Source organism: Camellia sinensis, chromosome 9, assembly GCF_055761805.1.
Source record: "Camellia sinensis isolate YWXY chromosome 9, ASM5576180v1, whole genome shotgun sequence".
Classification (NCBI taxonomy): domain Eukaryota; kingdom Viridiplantae; phylum Streptophyta; class Magnoliopsida; order Ericales; family Theaceae; genus Camellia; species Camellia sinensis.
In genome coordinates this window covers 48,414,649-48,435,104 of record NC_138969.1, presented here as the reverse complement: position 1 = coordinate 48,435,104, position 20,456 = coordinate 48,414,649, and the positions used below count along the sequence as shown (strand labels likewise).

Below are 20,456 nucleotides of genomic sequence, written 5' to 3'. Positions count from 1 at the left end.
CCAATTCTTCCAGTCAAGGCCATCTTCATAAAGGAGACGTTGGTCCACTAGACGCGGATAAAAGGTTCGGAGCTCAGTAAGGACTTCCTTGAAAATTGGTCCGAGCACGTAGTTCTGCTGCTCATGATGACGAGGGACGAAGATACGCCCATCGATAGCGCTTTTCTCTCCAGCCTTGTACTTCTCACATTCTGCGTCAATAAGCCTCTTCAAAGCTAAAGATGAGCCTACGCGCTCTGGGGCTGGCACTTTTGGTGAAGAAGAAGCCATTGATGATACACTCTTCAGAAGATGAAGACCGAAGCAAAGAGGAACCAGTAGAGAGAAGGGTTTGTAAAAAGCAAGAGATTTCGGAACACGAAACGAGAGGGTTTTAAAACCTTTGTGTCCGAAATTGTACCCCGTAAGTCGTTAAGTACTAAAAGTACGAATGCGAGGAATCTCTTCCAATATTGATAGTTTTGGAGGGAAGAGCTTATTCCGGGATTGGGGCCAGCTTCAAAATGAAATATTTGGCTTCGAAGACAAGATGTTGGCGCTAAAAAATCAAATAACAACGGCTTCGAAATACATAAGCCGGCTTCGAAGCCTATTATATGCTTAAAGGTGCTAAATTGCTTGATTATTGGTCTATTTCGAAGGGTTTAAAGACCTGTTTAGGGATTATGAATCAAAGTAACGACCTTCGGAGCAAACCCTAGTATTCTCTGAGTATGAGAAACACTGTTCGAAGCATCAAAACCAATTGTTGGTTTTTTGTACATATTACTCTTCGAAAGAAAAAATGGTCAATTTGAAATTGATTGATTATATCAACCATGACCATATATTGGTTACAGTTAGTGTTGAAGGGTAAAGTTGTCAATTTTATTCCATGAATTGGAAAAAGACATGATTGGTATATAATTCGAAGGATGAGGTTGTCCAATTCGAAGCTCTAAATTAGTTTCAAAATATAAAAGGAAGCAGAGTCGAGCAATGGCGAGTGCAAAAGAACTTTGTTTGTATTAAAGATAAAGAGATTACATTGAATAACCCCATTTGAGTACAAACTCAAGTTCATAAAAATAAGGAATAGAATAGATAACAAGATCATGAAATTTAGTCCAACAATGGTCAATGAATTTCTGTTCTTTCTTTATTATATCTTCTATTTCTTCAAGAGTTGGCTGCATGAGCTGATGTGCTCTCACTTCATAATAGAGCTCTTCAGCCTTTATTTCAAAAGCCTCCTCCCTTAATCTTTGTTCCCATTCATCTACGACCAAATCATCCCAATATGCAGAATCTTTATTCTTGAAGTCATCGAATTCTTCGATGAAGTTTTCTGCTTCATACTGGGCCTGAATTCGCAGAGACGAAAGTTGGTCTAAAGATTGCATGGTGACCATGGAATTCCGATGCCAATAAAGGAGCACTGGAAGTTGGTCCAAAAACAAATGAAGCTCTGCTTGGGCAAGAGGGTTGAGGACATAACACCTAGTCAGGACATCACAAGCCCATTGAAAGTTCTTAAGAAGAATGTCATCCTCAAGAACATTGAAAGGCAGGTGGGAGAAAGCCGCGAGCAAAAGTTGAGCTTGCTTTCGCTCGGCTGGAGAAGGGGGTGACGGAGGTTGATAAGGTGGAAAAACTTTGTCCATTGGAAGGGCAAGCCTTAGTTTCTCCGTCCAGGACAAAGTAGGAGGAGGAGATGGAGTGGATGGTTCTGCTTCAAACAGTGAAGAAGAAGATATAGATGCTTCAGCTTCAAAGGATGGAGAAGAAAGTGTGGATGCTTCCATTATAGGAGATGGCGCGGGAGCAGAAGGAACAAAAGCATTAATATAAGCAAGCCAGTCAGAAGAGCAGATCTTCGCCTTCTTGGCTAAGAATGATGGGTTGTACCCTTGTGCTTCTTCTGAGTGCCGGATAGCAGGCACTATCTTCGTAGGTATAGAAGATGTATACCAAGCCACAAGCAAGTTCTCCTCCAAGCTACGTCGTTGGTCAATGGGCACATAAGGATAGACCACTGAACTTCGAGCGTAGGAAGGAAATTCCAAAGGGTCAGTGAATTCAACAAAATGGTGATTGATTCGCTCCCTCAAATCATAAGTCTCAGGTGTTGACCAATTGGTCCAGCCAGAGGCCCCAGGAGATGAAGAAGTTGTAGCCTCATTCCATGCAGAATTTTTTCCTAAATCCATGGCTGCAAATTGCTGAATCGAGGGATCGAAAGCAGTTCGTTCGAAATACAAGGAAGAATCAGAGGAAGAACTTCTTGTATCTACGGTCGTAGAAGTCTTAAGGGCAATATATTCGTGGTCCAAAGGATGATAATTCGCAAAGGCATCCATAACTTGAATATAGGGAGGTGGATAAAGGTGGCTAATGAATGCGTGGAGGTTCTTTCGAGGGGGATCAGCATTACCCAATGACTCTTCGTATGCTTGATCAGTAAAAAAGGGAGTTGGTTTAGCCATGGTCTGTTCGAATACTAAGGTGTTGGGATATTCAACAGAATCAAAAGGGAATTAATGCAAATAATCATCAAATAGGTGACGGTTATGTTTCCTGGAGATGAATTCCATACACGATCCAAAAGCGCGGGAAAAGCTTCTTGGTCCACTAATATCACCAAGTATTGAGTATATTAGTGCGGGGGGTAATGTTAGCTATATATTTTGTAAAAGCCAGTTACAGTCTGACACGTGGCAGAATAAGGGTATTATTGGAAAATAATTTAAGTCTCCAATCCTGATCGTACACGTGGTGATGATAATTGGTTCCCACATGGTCTGAGCAACATTGGATCAGTAAAGAAATGCAAGGTGACGTGGCTTCAACGGTTACTCATATTCAAATTCAAATACAGGAGGGAAGCCTAACTGCAAATGGTGGCATAATGGAGCTACTTCTAAGGCAACATGATCAGCGATCATGGAGGGGCAGTTCGACGGTTCGAAGAGCAGTTTGAAGGTCATCTTTGACAAGTATAAATAGCAGAGAGACCCCCAGGAAAAAAAGGGAGGACTCAGATCATACAAATCAGTCATCTACTTCATATATTTTCTTCTCCAGTCTTTTACATTTCCAGTCTTTAAATACCCGTTCTTTAAATACCTGCACTTTAAATACCCGCACTGCACTTCGATTCATAGGAGTAGTTTCAAGTAGATTCAAGTGAATTGCTGTTGTAAACCTCTCCGAGGCTGAGTTTGGACCATTGTAAGTGTTCATTTTAATGAAATACTTCAATTGTTCTTCATATTACTGTTATTCCTTTTAATTTCTCCTAAGTCAAGCCACCAGTAAAAGTCCTCTTCATTGAGGCTGAAAGAACTAAAACACAATCGTCTGGTAATTGGTTGGCAATCACAATTTCTGTAAGGACTGATTGATCCTTGCTGGCACGCTCACATTTACAAAAATAACCTTCGAAAAGCCAAAAAGCCAACAGTTGTATTTTGAGTTTGTGTGTTGTAGAATTATGATTTGAGTGTAGAAAATTTGTTTAGTAAAGAGTTTTGAAAATAGTTTTGGAAAAGAGGTTTGATTTGAGTGGGGAATTGTTAATGTGACATTTGATATGTGATACAAAAATTTACAACTCATAACTAAACATACAATTCAAAATTATTTTAAAGCACATAAAAAATTTAAAAATTTTCAGAAAATATTTTTCCCGATTATATAAATGAATTGCAAAAAAAAAAAAAAAAAAAAAACTGTACAGCAGAGGACATCCGGGCGGATGTCCCTAGGGACGTCCAGGAGGAAGACCCCATGGACATCCGGGCGGTCTTCCCTGAGGCAAAAAAATCACAAAAAATGCTGCTGATGCACAGAGCTCTCGACAGAGATTTTGAAAATTGATTCCAAATACTCAACCAAACATCATACTGAAACACACATGAAGAATTACATTTTCAATTCACAACCAAACAGAATTTTCTAAAAAATGTTTTTGAAAAGTGGTAACCAAGCATAGTGAATAATTTTATATTTTTTTAATTTATAATAAAAAAAATTACTAAATATGGGATATAATTAAAAAAATTCATAAATCATAATTAAATAAAAAAATAATAATTATACTTAAAAAAAATGAACTAAAAATATGATAAAAAAAACTGTTCCCTTCTTCTTCGTAACGCTGTATACAAACATAAACCGTCCCCTTCATCTGCACTCTATATACATTATGTATTTCGCCCAAAATCCCCGTCTTCTCTGTCAGTTCAGTTCAGTTCAATTCAATTCAATTCCAGTCCGACAGAAGTAGCAAATAAAAAAATCAACAATGGCAATGGCGTCCGAGAGCAACAGTCGGAGATCCGGATCAAGCAGCAACGGCGGCGAAACCCGCAAGATAGCCCTGATCACGGGCATCACGGGGCAAGACGGGTCGTACCTGACCGAATTCCTGCTGAAGAAAGGGTACGAGGTCCACGGCCTGATCCGAAGGTCGTCGAACTTCAACACCCAGCGAATCAACCACATCTACATCGACCCCCACAACTCCCACAAGGCCCTCATGAAGCTCCACTACGCCGACCTCTCCGACGCCTCCTCTCTCCGCCGCTGGCTCGACACCATCCTCCCCGACGAGGTCTACAACCTCGCCGCCCAGTCCCACGTCGCCGTCTCCTTCGAGATCCCCGATTACACCGCCGACGTCGTCGCCACCGGCGCCCTCCGCCTCCTCGAAGCCGTTCGCTCCCACATCTCCGCCACCGGCCGATCCCACATCAAATACTACCAAGCCGGATCCTCCGAAATGTTCGGATCTACTCCTCCTCCTCAATCCGAATCCACTCCTTTCCACCCTAGATCTCCCTACGCTGCTTCCAAATGCGCTGCTCATTGGTACACTGTCAATTACCGTGAAGCCTATGGCATCTTTGCTTGTAATGGGATTTTGTTCAACCATGAATCGCCCAGGAGGGGGGAGAATTTTGTGACCAGGAAGATCACAAGGGCTGTGGGGAGAATAAAGATCGGCCTTCAGAGCAAGCTGTTTTTGGGGAATTTGATGGCTTCCAGGGATTGGGGTTTTGCTGGGGACTATGTGGAGGCCATGTGGATGATGCTTCAGCAGGACAAGCCGGATGATTATGTGGTGGCCACCGAGGAGTCCCATACTGTTCAGGAGTTTTTGGAAGTGGCGTTTGGGTCTGTTGGCTTGAATTGGAGAGACCATGTTGTCATTGATAAGAGGTATTTTAGGCCCACTGAGGTTGATAATTTGAAGGGCGATGCCAGCAAAGCCAAGGAGGTTCTGGGTTGGAAGCCTAAGGTTGGGTTTCAAATGCTGGTCAAGATGATGGTTGATGAGGATATTGAATTGGCTAAGAGAGAGAAAGTGCTTGTTGATGCTGGGTTTATGGATGCTCAGCAACAGCCTTGATTTGATTCAACCATTTTGTCTTTGTTTTTGATTCTCTAAATTATGGTTCAATTCTGTTCTTAGTGTTTTGAGTTTTTATAACTATGTTCCGGGGATAATATAGTTTGATTACAATGTGGGTACTCTTGTTAAATTTAAACTTTTGATGTTAATGGGTTGCTTGATTGTCTTCAATCCCCCCTCATTCATTTACGCTATGTTTGGTAACTTAGGAGAGAAAAGAAAAGAAATGATTACTTAAGTAATAAGAGAAAAGAAAAGAAAAGAAATGATTGTAATTTCTCTCCTTTTTATTTGGATAAGTAAGAAATAAAAGAAAAGAAATGATTGTGATTTCTCTCCTTCTTGTTTGGTTAGATTTCATTAACAGAAAAGAAAAGAAATTATTTTATGTTATATTACCAAAATAACTTTTTTATATTTTCAATCATTTTATTTCTTTTATTTTTACAGGGGTAAAATTGGTATTATGAAAATATAAACATTTGTGGATTTCTTTTCTCTCCCAATCTCTCCACTTTTGGGAAGATTGAAAATAAGGGTTATGAGAGAAATGAGTTTCTCTCTATTTCTCCCCATTTCTTTCCACTTAAGATAACCAAACAAGGAAGAGAAATACATTTCTCTCTATTTCTTTTCTTTTCTCTCCAAATCACTCAATCCAAACACAGTGTTAATATGAAGCTGAGAAATGTTCCATTGTTTTATGTTGGATCTTTCTCTACCATTTGTTCTGCTTGCATTTAGAATAATGACAATGAATTAAAGGTTTCTGCTAGTCGTTATATTATAGATGGATGCAGTTATCAATCCCTTAATTGTTATCTTACATGAGCAGGTGGATGGAGAGATTCATTTGGGGGTGCTCATGAAGCATCTAGTGGAGGCTCTGTTTCAGCAAGACCTAACCTTGATAGGGTCAGGCATGATGCACCTGATAGAGGCCGTGGGAGGCATATTCCACCAAGGAGGCAACCATTTCCCCCTGAAGAAGGATTTAACAGACCCTTCATTGGAAGGCATTTTGATGACCCTTACTTTTATGATGACAGTGCACATGGGATGAAGCGACCATTCTTTATGACAGTAAGCTGGAATTCATTTTAGTTTTGTGAAAGTAGTTCTGTTTTGAGATTTCTTTCAGCTTCACACAGTGTACCTTATTGTTTGTATGTATGCTTTTGGCCATAAGGACCAGGATCGTGATTACATGGAGCCTAGCAGACTCCGTCCTAGATTGGATTACTCTGATCCTGCTGTTCCATTTCGTACGCCTCGCTATCAAGGTGTGGATTGTGTGCAATGTTGCTTTTGCCCTGCTTGTTTGTATGGCTTGTATTTTTGTCAGATGGCTGATATCCCTTTTTGTTCTAGATTCGTATGGTGCTGGAAGCAGTCTCTACTCGCATGATTATTATGGCTCTGATGTGAGTACTTGTGGCTAATTTTGTGTTGATTCATGGCTTGCACTTTAACATGCTCATGATTTCTCATGTTCTGTCATGTTACAGTATGGCGAAGGCCCGCATTCATCTTTTTATGGGAGTGGTCGCCCATATGGAGGTGGGTATTACTACTAGATTTGAGAGGCTTAGGTAATTCCAATGTCTTACCTTTCTAATTTTACTTCTGGCTGCAATATTGCTGTATTAACATGTCAAGAGCCCTTGCAGGTACCTGAGAAGGTGGGATGGACGTGGCTTGGTGGAGGATTGTGGACTTTTGCTTGAAAGGAAAGCTGAAATTAGTCTCTATCTTCCTTTCCTTATCTCTTTCTATTTTTCAGTTTTTCTTGTTAAGTCTTCCCACTTCTGTCTTCCTCTCCACCTCTCTTTTCGTAGTCTGTTCTCTTTGTCAAATTTTCAAACATAATGAGTTTCCAAAGTGTCTTGTTTAGGTGATACCTACAGGAAGGATCTTTTATATCGATATCAATTTCATTTTGTACAATGGGGTATTACAAAGGCATCAGCTCTTTTTCCCTAGATAGGATCATCTTGAGGACAGTAGATATGAGCTGTTGAGATGAGCTGCAGAGATTGCATTATGTGTTCACGATCTGTGTGGTGTTTAGTACACATGTTCATCCTTTTATCTTGAAGCTTAAAGGAAACAAATTGGGTGACTATTTGTTTTCTGGCAGGCAGAATTTCAGGTCTAGGTTTTTCCTTTCATTGATGTGGATTCAGAAGTAATGACTTTCAGTATGCAAATGGTGGCTTTTTTGAGATTACAGTTATTGTTTTATGTGGAGAGGAATATAAGATTTCAACTTGCATTTCTGCCACTTAGGAGTGAGAAATTCCCAACTTGAACATATAATCGAAAGTCTTATCACGTATAGGAGAGTTGACTTTCTATTGTAACTTTTCATGGTCATTTTGTGTTTTTTGAGGCATGTTGGATGTTGATTCTGACCTGTAGTGTAAATAAATAAAATTAACTGTAGCGCAGGAGAAATTATACTATTTCGTTTGGATCCATTGTGTTTGAGTCTGTCTTTCATGTAATCAACTTTAGATGGGGATGTGATCTTTTAAGATCAAATATTAAGATCACTTGAGTAATTTTGAGAGGCATACAAAGTTGACACGATCCATATTATATTCCCATGCAATGAGTTATAGCTCGGGAGCTGTTTGACTTGGGTTATGTCTTGGATGGAATGCATTTTATGCTGGACAGTCCTGCTGTTGTACCTGTTATTCCCCTTCCGCTGGAAGGTGGTTCTGATTTTTTACTTTCTTATCTATTTATTTTTTGTAATTATTTCCTTTCTTGTCCTGTTCACTCATCAATCTCTAGGTCCATTTTAGTGATGGCTGAACTTATGAATTTTCTGTTTCTTAACTACCTTGCATAAAACATGATAAAGCATGTGTGTTGACATTATTACTTTGTGAACATACAGATCTGGGAATTCATTGCCAATTACATTAACAAATCTGTATTTTGAGATTGAAACTTTACCTAGAACTTGCAGCATATTGATTCTGTTTTCAGAAGACATTTACATTTTCCAGAAAGAAAGGGGAGATTACTTGACAAAACCAATTTCTGAAAACATCATTTCTTCCATTTCCAGTTTGAAATTCTTTAACGAAAGACTAATGTAAGTTTTTAAACTCCATTTTCATTTCAAAATTTATCAAAGTCCAGTACTTTCTCTTCTGTACTGTTTTCATTCCTCTCTTGGGTTTTTGACTTACCAATGCCATACTGTTAAAGGGTAGAAGAATGTTTTGCTTCATATCGTGCATATGTCCAAAATATGATTTATGTTTTTGAATGTTATCGTATGAGATTTTGATTATATATACAATCTATTGCTCACGAGTTTGATTGTTTTTTCTTTCCTTTTTTTCCCTTCATTTTTTTCAGGCAATGATCCCCCCAGTAGCACTGAAGGGACAAATTCGGTTAAACTTGTCAATGGAGGTTTGCTATCAAATGATATCTACACTGCTTGAAAGGTCACATTGTATAGAATTTGATTCTTTTGGCAGTGGCAGTTGTACAGGGAAGGACGCGCTATCTGGTTGAGAGGTTTGAAAGGAGGGAAAGATTACATAGTGATGAGGTTCAGGCACATGATACAACCGCTCATATAATAACTGAGACTGCTAAAACAACCCCCATGCTGGTAGGGTTTTTGCCTACTTAAATGGTTATCTTTTGTGACTGATGCATGGGCATAGTGATGTGTGATATTGTTTTGATTTTGTATGAACACACATGCAGGATATTTTGAATTAGTAGGCTACTTGTATTACTTTTACTGCTAATGACGCAGTGTATAATTAATCATAATTAAATTCTATGAGCACAAGCACTTGATCTAGCCTCATGTATCAGTGTCTGACTCCTATGGTATAGCGCTATGAAGCACGGACACGGACACGCATACGGACATGGACACGGACACGGGACACAGCAATTTCTAAAAAATAGGGACACGGACACGGCAGGGGACACGGCAAATGTTTTAATTTTTTTATAAATATTTTTATTTTAATACATATTAATTATTTTATTTATTTATTATATTTTTTAAATAATTAATTTTTTTATTTTATTTTGCATACCCGTGTTTATTTTTTATTTATTAATATGTATGAGTATATATTATCTTACAATATGTATTATATATTATCTTACAATATGTATTATATATTATCTTATAAATATATTATATTTTATATAATAACTATTATATAATATATAATAATAATAGTTAACTAAACCCTCAGAATAGTTAACTATAATAGTTAATAATAATAGTTAACTATTATATAATATATATAATAATATATAATAATATGTATGAGTATATAATAATAATAATAATAATAATAATAATAACTATTATATAATAAGTGAACCCTCAGAACGGCAGAAGCAAGGGAGGGAGAGAAGGAGAGAGAGAGAGGGAGACAGGTCAAGGTCAAGGTCGCCAATCGCGATCGCGATCGAGAGAGAGAGAGAGAGATTGTGAAGGCGAGAGAGAGAGACAGATCGCGATCGTCTGGGGCTTGGAGCTTCGATGGAGCTTCGACCTTCTGATGGAGCTTGGAGCTTCGATCTTCGATCTTCGACTGGATTCATGGAGCTTCGATCTTCACAGGTTTGTCGCTCTTCACTCTCTTCCTTCACACTCTCTCCTTTATCTCTCCCTCTTTGCCGTGTCTCACGCCGTGTCCAGATCTGGACACGCGTGTCCCCTACAAGAAAAACAATTAAATTAAAGGGACACGGCAGATGGCGTGTCCCGTACGTGTCCCCGGCGTGTCCCCGTGTCCCCGGCGTGTCCCCGTGTCCGACACCGCCACGGCACTGATTTTGCCGTGTCTATGCTTCATAGGTATAGCGATCCCGATTTTTCCTTCACTGTTTAACAGTACTTCGAACTTAGGTTCCGTGGAGTTGGTTGTTGTATATGTCTTGTTGTCATCCTTTAATTCCTTACTCTTTGTATTTGAGTCTTGGGTTGTATTGGGCAGGTTTGGAACAGGTTGGTTATGCTTTGAAACCTAGAGTTGATGCCCAGAATTTGGCCTTCACGCTCGAGCGGGGCTTTTGACGCTCGAGCAGGCCCTTTGTTGTTGCTTCTCCGCTTGAGCGTGAATTTCCATCTCCCAGTATTTTTTCTGCAGGTCTTCATACGCTCGAGCGGGGACCATCGCCTGCAAAACTTCTGTGAGTGTGCATCCGATGCCCGAGCGGGTGTTTTGACGCTCGAGCGTGAATCTGTGTCTGACGCTCGAGCGGGGGTTTTCATGCTCGAGCGAGGCGACTTTTATATCACTTCGGGATTTCACTTTTTGGATCACTTTTCAACATCCTTTCTCTCTCTTACTTTTTGAAAACCACCATTTAAGAGCACCTCACTCTAAAACCTTAACTTCTCTCTAGGACTTGATCTAGTTAGAGCAAGGTTTTAAAAAGCGGCCGCAACCGTTACGTAACGCCGTTACGTAACGGTTTTGGTGGTTACCGCCACCCGTTACGGCCGCTTTTGCAGTGTGATTGAAATTCACAGGTGTACCGGTCGTAGCGGCTGCCGTAGCGGTCGTAACGATGCCGTAACAACCGTAACGGCCTGTTACGCACCGTTACGTAACGGTTTCAAACTGTTTCTTCCGAAAAAATAGACAAAAAAAGCTAAAAATTGGGGAAGAGGGATAGAGAGAAGAGGGAAGATAAAGAGAGAAAATGGAGGAGCAAGAGATAGAGAGAGAGAAAAGGGAAGATGAAGAACATGTTATTGATTTGTTGAAACTGTAACACCTATGGTATTCTATTCAGCTGCTATCACTAAACCATTTTGTTTGTGTGTGTCTATCTATATATTGTTTGAAAATAATAATAATAATAATAAGTGTGGTTGTTATCTATTTGGCTTGGTTAAAATATGTATATATATATATATATATATTTAGACTCTTATTTATTCTCTTACTTTTGTCATTGTTTATCTTATATATAATAGTTAGTGATTGATTTTTTGTATAATATAAAGTCATTAATTATTAAAATAAAATATAAAAAAATCAGTTTATAGTGATTTAAAAATAGGAAATGTATTGAATCATACTTAAAAATTTACAAAAATTGATGAATATTTATTTTTAACCCAACAAATATGATCATGGAAAAAAAATATGTGTATCGGTAAGTTTTTTTCAAATTGTGCGAAAAATAAAAAAATTCACGGTTCCGGTTACCGCAACCGTTACACTACGACCTTTACACCCCGCAACCGCAACCACGTCACCGCCACCGTTACGGCGACCGCAACCGCTTATCAGAACCTTGAGTTAGAGTGATCTCTTACCCTTGAGCCTTTACAAAAAGTGTAGAGCTTGGTGTGGACTTTCTATCAATTCGAAAATTTCTTGATTTGGAGCACTTCGGGATTTCTTCATATTCTCCTTTGGATTTCATCTCTTGAGGTAGGGATAACTACTCATCTTATGTGCTTTAACATAGATGTTGAGCTATTTGTATAGATGGTTTGATTTGGGAAGTTAAGGCTTGAGATATGGTATATTGAAAAGAGGGGTTTTGTCCTTTTGACTCATATATGTGTATTTTGGGGTTTTAAAAAGAGATTATTGATGTTGTTGATAATATTTGAGCTTTTGGGTCAATATTGAGAAAAAGGAGAAAAATGCCATGATTGGGTATATTTGGGTCATCAGTGTAATTAATGACATTTATTATTATGGAAATATGAAATTGAGTTGGAAATAATGAAATTGGCTCATTATGAGATAGAATGGTGGAGTTGGATTTATTAATCGCTCACTTTGAAAATGTTGAATATATATATATCTGTTGAGGTATTTATTATCTGTTTAGAAATAACTGCTTTGGGCTATCGGTGGAGGATGGTCTTGATTGTTGTAGACAATGCATGATGATTAGGCGAACTAAAACTAGTCAATTGAATATGTCATCGAATATGATAGTTGGAATAATACATCAAATTTATGTATTGATTGATTATGTATATGATATGTGTTTGTATACATTGTATTGTGTGGGAGGAGATAGGGGATGCACTCCACGGTTTAGGGAAAGATAGGGGATGGACTCCTAAACCGGATATTGTTTGGGAGGAGATAGGGGATGGACTCCATTGATACAGCAAATATGTGTATCTATTGAAGTATTGATACAACAAATCTGTGTATCATATATGAAGTACGGAAGTGTTTTATTTGAGATTGATACAGCAATTATGTGTATCTATTGTGAAGTATGAAGTGTTTAATTTGAGTTGTTACCTCAATTGAAATGGAAGTATTGTTGATATGAGATGTGATCTCATTTAAATTGTTTGGCCAGGTTCTAAGCCATAGTTATGAATTGAGAAATTGGATAAGAAATGGAAAATGGAATGAAACATGGACACGTTTGTCATGTAATTGAAATGGATATGAATTTATTTATGTGAGTTAAACATTTATCAAATGCTAATGTTTTAGTTATTGCTCATATTATGTTTAGCATATCTCTACTGGGCGTTGGCTCACCCTATATGGGACATCATCTTCAGGTACAAGTAATATGCCACCTCTAAGGACGTAGCTTGGGAGGCTTGAGGCTGTTGGACTTTTTTTTTTTTGCTGTTTTTGTTGTATTCAAGGTTCTGAAAAGCGGTTGCGGTCGCCGTAACGGTGGCGGTGACGCGGTTGCGGGGTGTAAAGGCCGTAGTGTAACGGTTGCGGTAACCGGAACCGTGAATTTTTTTATTTTTCGCACAATTTGAAAAAAACTTACCGATACGCATATTTTTTTTCCATGATCATATTTATTGGGTTAAAAATAAATATTGATCAATTTTTGTAAATTTTTAAGTATGATGCAATATATTTCATATTTTTAAATCACTATTAACTGAGTTTTTTACATTTTATTTTAATAATTAATGACTTTATATTATACAAAAAATCAATCACTAACTATTATACATAAAATAAACAATGACAAAAGTAAGAGAATAAATAAGAGCCTAAATATATATATATATATATATATATACATATTTTAACCAAGCCAAATAGATAATGACAATAGATAATGACCACACTTATTATTATTATTATTATTATTTTCAAACAATATATAGATAGACACACACAAACAAAATGGTTTAGTGATAGCAGCTGAATAGAATAGCATAGGTCTTACAGTTTCAACAAATTAATAACATGTTCTTCATCTTCCCTCTTCTCTTTCTCTATCTCTTGCTCCTCCATTTTCTCTCTTTATCTTCTCTCTTCTCTCTATCCCTCTTCCCTCATTTTTAGCTTTTTTTTTTGTGTGTTTTTTCGGAAGAAACAGTTTGGAACCGTTACGTAACGGTGCTGTAACAGCCGTAACGGCCTGTTACGACCGCTACGGCAGCCGCTGCGGCCGACACACCTGTGAATCTCAATCACACTGCAAAAGCGGCCGTAACGGGTGGCGGTAACCGCCAAAACCGTTACGTAACGGCGTTACGTAACGGTTGCGGCCGCTTTTTAAAACCTTGGTTGTATTACATGTATATCAAATCAAGGGCTTATTTTGTATAGAGTTAGTACTCTCTTTTGTAACCAAGTGTTGACTTGGAAAGTTGTAAACCCGTAGGGCATTTACTTTTATTATCAACATGTAATACCTTTTGTAAAAATACTCTGATAATTGTAATATGAAATCTCTTTTCTTTATCTTGAATGTATGTTATTATGGGTTTATTTTGAGGGCGTTACGACTGGGACGTGGGAACATCATTTGGTGTCTGGGACGTGGGAACATCATTTGGTGTCTTGTATTAGCACTATGGTAAACACTATTATTTCCAATTGCTGGAAGCAAGTTGGATTGTTCCATGCTGGTGATTTTAAATACCGTCATCTTCTGTTTGATATGACCTTTCAGTTTGGTCTATATTGGTACTTGGTTTTAACTGGATGGACCATGCCTAAAGTAAAGGTTGGAAGAGTTGGGGTGCAAGGGGGATAGGCCATAGTTGTATAAATTGAAACCTATGGAATTAGTGTCCCAGTTTCTCTCTCTCTCAATTAAGGTTCTACAAACTAGTAGCCTAGCCAAAGTAATGATTGCATTTATGAGGAAGAGGAAGGGGAAGAGAGGCCTAGGCAAGGTTTTAAAAAGCGGCCGCAACCGTTACGTAACGCCGTTACGTAACGGTTTTGGTGGTTACCGCCACCCGTTACGGCCGCTTTTGCAGTGTGATTGAAATTCACAGGTGTACCGGTCGTAGCGGCTGCCGTAGCGGTCGTAACGATGCCGTAACAACCGTAACGGCTTGTTACGCACCGTTACGTAACGGTTTCAAACTGTTTCTTCCGAAAAAATAGACAAAAAAGGCTAAAAATTGGGGAAGAGGGATAGAGAGAAGAGGGAAGATAAAGAGAGAAAATGGAGGAGCAAGAGATAGAGAGAGAGAAAAGGGAAGATGAAGAACATGTTATTGATTTGTTGAAACTGTAACACCTATGGTATTCTATTTAGCTGCTATCACTAAACCATTTTGTTTGTGTGTGTCTATCTATATATTGTTTGAAAATAATAATAATAATAAGTGTGGTTGTTATCTATTTGGCTTGGTTAAAATATGTATATATATATATATATATATATATATATATATATATTTAGACTCTTATTTATTCTCTTACTTTTGTCATTGTTTATCTTATATATAATAGTTAGTGATTGATTTTTTGTATAATATAAAGTCATTAATTATTAAAATAAAATATAAAAAAATCAGTTTATAGTGATTTAAAAATAGTAAATGTATTGAATCATACTTAAAAATTTACAAAAATTGATGAATATTTATTTTTAACCCAACAAATATGATCATGGAAAAAAAATATGCGTATCGGTAAGTTTTTTTCAAATTGTGCGAAAAATAAAAAAATTCACGGTTCCGGTTACCGCAACCGTTACACTACGACCTTTACACCCCGCAACCGCAACCGCGTCACCGCCACCGTTACGGCGACCGCAACCGCTTTTCAGAACCTTGGGCCTAGGGGATTGGGATTTGTTCTGGAGTGTATAATGTTAAACGTTATATTTCAGTTTTCTTTTTTTCCTTCTCTCATTTAATGCAGACACATTTTTAGATTTTGTCTAAAGAGTCTTTGTCTTTCGAATATTCATCATTTTACGTGGCGACTTACAGAATAGAGATCCACAAATTACTGGAAGGGAGTTGACATCCTCAAATGATGGTGACTTAACTGAAGATTTGATGCAGAATCATGATGTATTCTTGAGTACCCTTCGGTCCCGCTTGACGAAATTACAGGTAAGTTTAGCAGGTCCATATCAGCCTCCATTGCCAGAACATTTAAAGATGTTGCTGGCTGGTTGTTATGCCGCTGATAGTCTATTTTGGTGTTCTGTCATTGCTTGTTACATGAATTGCGTTCTAGCATCTTATTTTATATTACAAGGCTGTGAGCATGTAAAATTCTAACAAATTTGCAGTTGTTGCGGCATTTTTGGGATCGGAATGATATTAATGGTGCTATTGATGCTGTGAGGAAGTTGCCTGATCATTCTGTGGGTATTCATTGGATGATTTCAAGTCTGTTGCTTGTTCTGTTGGTAACCAGTTTCGTGTTTGTTTAATTTTTTGAAGGTTCATTCTCCCTGGTGTAGGTGCAAGCAGACCTGATGAGTATTCTCATGGAGAAAATGGAGATTCTCACCGTAGATCTGCTTTCTTGCTTGCTGCCCGTGCTTTTGGATTTACTGGATAGCAAGATAGAAAGGTAAATTTTTATGTTGCTGGGGGTCGGAAAACATTGACATGGGGTGCTGTAGTGTGTGATAATGCTTTCCGGGTTCTTAAGTCCAGATTATTACCAAATCCAGGGGACCCAATCTACTAGTAATTTGTTAAGAGAGTTGACTTTATATTATAGTTTTCATGTTAGAAAATAGTCTTTTAATGAAGAACGGATTAATCTAGTGGAGGATCCAAGAACTCTTCCTGCACTATCTCTTGTGTGTATGTATGTTTTCTGAAGAGGGGTGGGGGGGAGGAGGCAAAAGTGATTCATTTTTCTCTCCTCCCCAGAAAAGGTCATTATCCAAGACGGAAGTTTTTCTTACAGGAATTATTCTAATTAAGTACATAAAATCTAGATAAAAAACTTTTTTCTTTTTAATGAAGCACTAAAACCTAGAGAAAACTTGATATTATCTTGAGGTCTCTCATTTGAAATTGAAAAGAAAAAGTACACATACACGCAAAGGAAGCAGAAATTAAAAAATGAAAGAAACAATAGCCTTTTATAATAATACTCGACAGAGATGTAAGATTTCCTTATAATTCCTAGAGAAAATCTCTTTTCTGACTGATGGTTATTAATACAGTGTAACGATACTTGACACAGCATGTATGATTTTCAAATAATTACTAGAAAAATAAATAAATAAATTACTTTATGATTGAAGAATATCACTGGTAAATTGTGAATTTGCAATTAATATCCTCTTTATTTCTTGGATCCTGACAGATATCTTAATAATGCTTACAATTATATAGGCATGCCAATATTTCCCTGGAGATGCTATTGAAACTTGTTGCAGTCTTTGGACCAGTAGTCCGCTCGGCCATTTCAGCACCTCCAGTCATTGGTCCCGATCTTCATGCAGAGAAGAGGTACAGCTATCAAGATCTAATGGAACTTTTTGTTTTTTTTTTTTTGGTTCCATTCCCACCCACCATTCTAAATATATGGCGGTGAATGGATGAGAATTACTTGTATATATAGCACACCGATTTCTTTTTGAAAATTTTCTCTGACAGACTCGAATGCTGCAATCAGTGTTTTATCCATCTGCAGAAGATCCAAAAAATTCTTCCGGTGTTTATTAGGTAAACAAGCTGTTTCTTGGTTAGTCAGCTTTTTATTAAATGTAAGAACATTAGGTTTAGGTGTTGTGTTGTCAGAAATCCGTCTTCGCTGTTTAGCTTGCCTGATAAATTGGTAGTCATGAAATTCCTCTTTTCATGTCCCAAATGGCCAAATCTATCTTAAATCATTTCTTCTTTAAAAGAAGACGTAATGGACAATCATGAAGTAAACTACTTAATGGAAACTCGTTATATTGGAAAAGACATGGTAATAAAGTTAAGAAATATGTAGTTTCATCTTCCAAGTTTTGTAATTGTAAATATAAACACGAGCTGGTTAGTTCAATCTCTATACCACTTTTTACAAAGTTACCCCATCTATCTATACTATATATATATATATATATATGCGCAAATGTAGTGATCTCTTAAAAAATTCAAAACTCTCAATCCTAACATCTCATGAACCTCTTTCCTACATGGCATATCCATTCTTCTCTCATTCTATTTTCCTATTTTTTCTTATCTTTTTTTATATTTTTTATTTCACTTTTTAATTACTTATGGCATGGATATAAAAGGTTTTCAAAATATTTAAACATAAAAGATTTTCAAAATATTTAAAAATAGAAGATGAGTTTGACTCTAATTCAAATTTTTTCATCAAAACTCTCAATCCTAACATCTCATGAACCTTTTTCCTACGTGACACATCCATTCTTCTCTCATTCTATTTTCCTATTTTTTCTTATCTTTTTTTATATTTTTTATTTCACTTTTTAATTACTTATGGCATGGATATAAAAGATTTTCAAAATATTTAAAGAAAAAAGATTTTCAAAATATTTAAAAATAAAAGATGAGTTTGACTCTAATTCAAATTTCTTCATCAATTTATGTCTTACCCAAGGATATTTGAAATAAATAAATAAATAAATTTATAAATCTCAAAACTTAACTTCTATGACAATATGAAATTAGGCAAAAAGATTGGAGAACAAAAATAACGTTCTAAAGAAATTAAACGGGTGATTTAACCAATTATGCAAGATTTTTAGCATCTTATGTGAAAAGAAGCACATGTTTTAAATCTCATATTGTGTTTTTTGCTCTCTTTTACTTTTGCAATTTATCTAAGTTTCTCTTTCTATATTCGTATAATTTATCTTCAAATTTGCATTTGATTTTTTTTTTAATCTTTATCTTATATTTACAGGATCGATTCTTGCTTTTGATTTTTAATTAAGTTTATTATATTTTTATCTGATTTTCACTTTCTATGTTGTTATAATTTTTTATTCTTTCTTATTTCAATTAAGTAGCTTTAGAAGACAAAATTTGATTAAATTATAGGTAATAGACACAAAATAGAGTTAAAATTTGTATAATAAGACAACATAATTGCTTATTTTTTAACTACACAAAATTTGAATTTTAAAAAATTATAAGTGGCACTTAAATCTTATCTGATTTTTAACATACTACCTCGATTTTATTTTAGTTTTTTTTTTTTTTACAAATTTTAAAAAATTATAAGTGGCATTTCACTCTTATCTAATTTTTTAATTATTACCATCTCCATTTCTTCTGTTATTAGAGTTATATTAGATTTTATTTTTCTTTTCAAGTTTGTCTTATCTTATTTTTTAATTTTAAATTTCAACTTTGTTTTTTTTTTTTTTTCAATTATTGAATTTCTCTCTACCTCATTTTTCTAGGATTTGTCTAATTTTCTTATATATATATATTTATAGTTTATCTGCAAATTTAAACTTAATTTGTTTTTATCTATATCTTATATTTACAGAATCCACTCTTACTCTTAATTTTCAGTTCAACTTTTTTTCTTTTAAAATTTATTTAATTAAATATAGTAAGATCACTAAATATATTATTTCAATACCTATCTAAATAAATATCATAGTATTTAATTGTTAATTTTTAGCATGTTTAACATTATTTATCATTTTTTGTTACTTGCCCGTGCATAGCACGGGTTACCGCTAGTTTAAACATATTAGATTGTTGAATAGCTTTATTTGCTTTCTTGCCTCAAGTAACCACGAACGTGGTTTCGCAACTCATAACTCTTTTTTAATCTATTTACTAATGATTTTCTGTAGGAGAGGTGGTCTACTGGCGAAATGTGCTCAAGAACTAAATCTAGTTATTCAAAACTCATGACCCCCATAATCCACCACTGCCATTGAAGGGGGTCATGCACTAGCTCAGCTGTTAGCCTTTTAATAGGATTCACATGAGAGATAACCATGTTGATATTGAGTCACCCACAATTTTGTCTATATTATGCCGATACCTGTTTCAGCTGCTAGTAAGAGATAGTCTCTCAATACATAGGTCTGTCGGCAGCGCGTTCTTCTAATGATTATTTCTATATGGATACTATTGTATGTAATATTTGACAATCATATGTATATTATACTTGTAATAGTCCAACTAGATGTGTACATTGTGCTTCTTTAATGCAAATGAAATTTATGTTCCGTCTTGTCTTCTGGTGATCTCTCTTGCTCAGCAACAGCCTTGATTGATTCAACCATTTTGTCTTTGTTTTCGATTCTCTAAATTATGGTTCAATTCTGTTTTTAGTGTTTTGAGTTTTTATAACTATGTTCCGGGGATAATATAGTTTGATTACAATGTGAGTACTCTTGTTAAATTTAAACTTTTGATGTTAATGGGTTGTTTGATTGTCTTCAACACCCACCCGCCCTCTCATTCATTTAATATGAAGTTGAGAAACGTTTCATTGTTATATTTTGGATCTTTCTCTACCATTTGTTCTGCTTGCATTTGGAATAATGACAACTCTTTTGGAGATGCTGTGGATGATCTGATTTTGTCTACTTTCTATTCTGATTGACTCCAATGCTATACATTGGTGATTAAATTTGAGTATGTGATGATGTTGTAATGTATTGTGTCCGCAGTTTACCAGGGAATCCAGAAACTAAACTACTGGAGATGTCACCATCTGAATGATCTATTTACACTTAAATCGTGCATAGAACAATATAAAAATAATTAATATATGATTTAACTTATTTTAGCTGAGTCTCATCACATCTTTATTGTTTTCTCAAACAGGAAGCATTAATAAATTCATAATTTGACAAAAATTGAAAAAGTTCCTAAAAAAAAGAGACCAGT

The 20,456-nt window shown here is 36.2% G+C and overlaps 2 protein-coding genes across 11 annotated transcripts; both read left to right on the top strand.

The window, feature by feature from the left end:
- The first annotated feature begins 4,114 nt into the window (after positions 1–4,114).
- LOC145798573 (GDP-mannose 4,6 dehydratase 1) lies at positions 4,115–5,544 on the top strand. The gene has a single exon (XM_082886773.1). The coding sequence runs from the start codon at positions 4,286–4,288 to the stop codon at positions 5,390–5,392; it is 1,107 nt and encodes a 368-aa protein (XP_082742899.1). The 5' UTR covers positions 4,115–4,285; the 3' UTR covers positions 5,393–5,544.
- A 519-nt stretch (positions 5,545–6,063) lies between these two features.
- Positions 6,064–19,789, top strand: LOC114278863 (katanin p80 WD40 repeat-containing subunit B1 homolog KTN80.1). Of its 10 annotated transcripts, none has more exons than XR_014339645.1 (13): positions 6,064–6,478; positions 6,585–6,678; positions 6,767–6,819; positions 6,904–6,987; positions 7,066–7,139; positions 8,774–8,830; positions 8,899–9,035; positions 15,600–15,725; positions 15,908–15,982; positions 16,082–16,194; positions 16,945–17,090; positions 17,238–17,306; positions 19,409–19,789. XR_014339645.1 is itself a non-coding variant. In XM_082886781.1 (13 exons), exons 5-13 carry the CDS (start codon positions 7,083–7,085, stop codon positions 19,467–19,469), a joined length of 792 nt encoding a protein of 263 aa, XP_082742907.1. In that variant the 5' UTR covers positions 6,064–6,478; positions 6,585–6,678; positions 6,767–6,819; positions 6,904–6,955; positions 7,066–7,082; the 3' UTR covers positions 19,470–19,789. The 10 variants fall into 10 exon arrangements, 9 of the variants coding, with proteins under 9 accessions (XP_082742907.1, XP_082742905.1, XP_082742906.1 ...); XM_082886781.1 differs by having other exon boundaries at positions 6,904–6,955; positions 7,066–7,126; positions 8,775–8,830; positions 8,905–9,035; positions 16,974–17,090; XM_082886779.1 differs by having other exon boundaries at positions 6,904–6,955; positions 7,066–7,126; positions 8,775–8,830; positions 16,974–17,090.
- Positions 19,790–20,456: the final 667 nt, after the last annotated feature.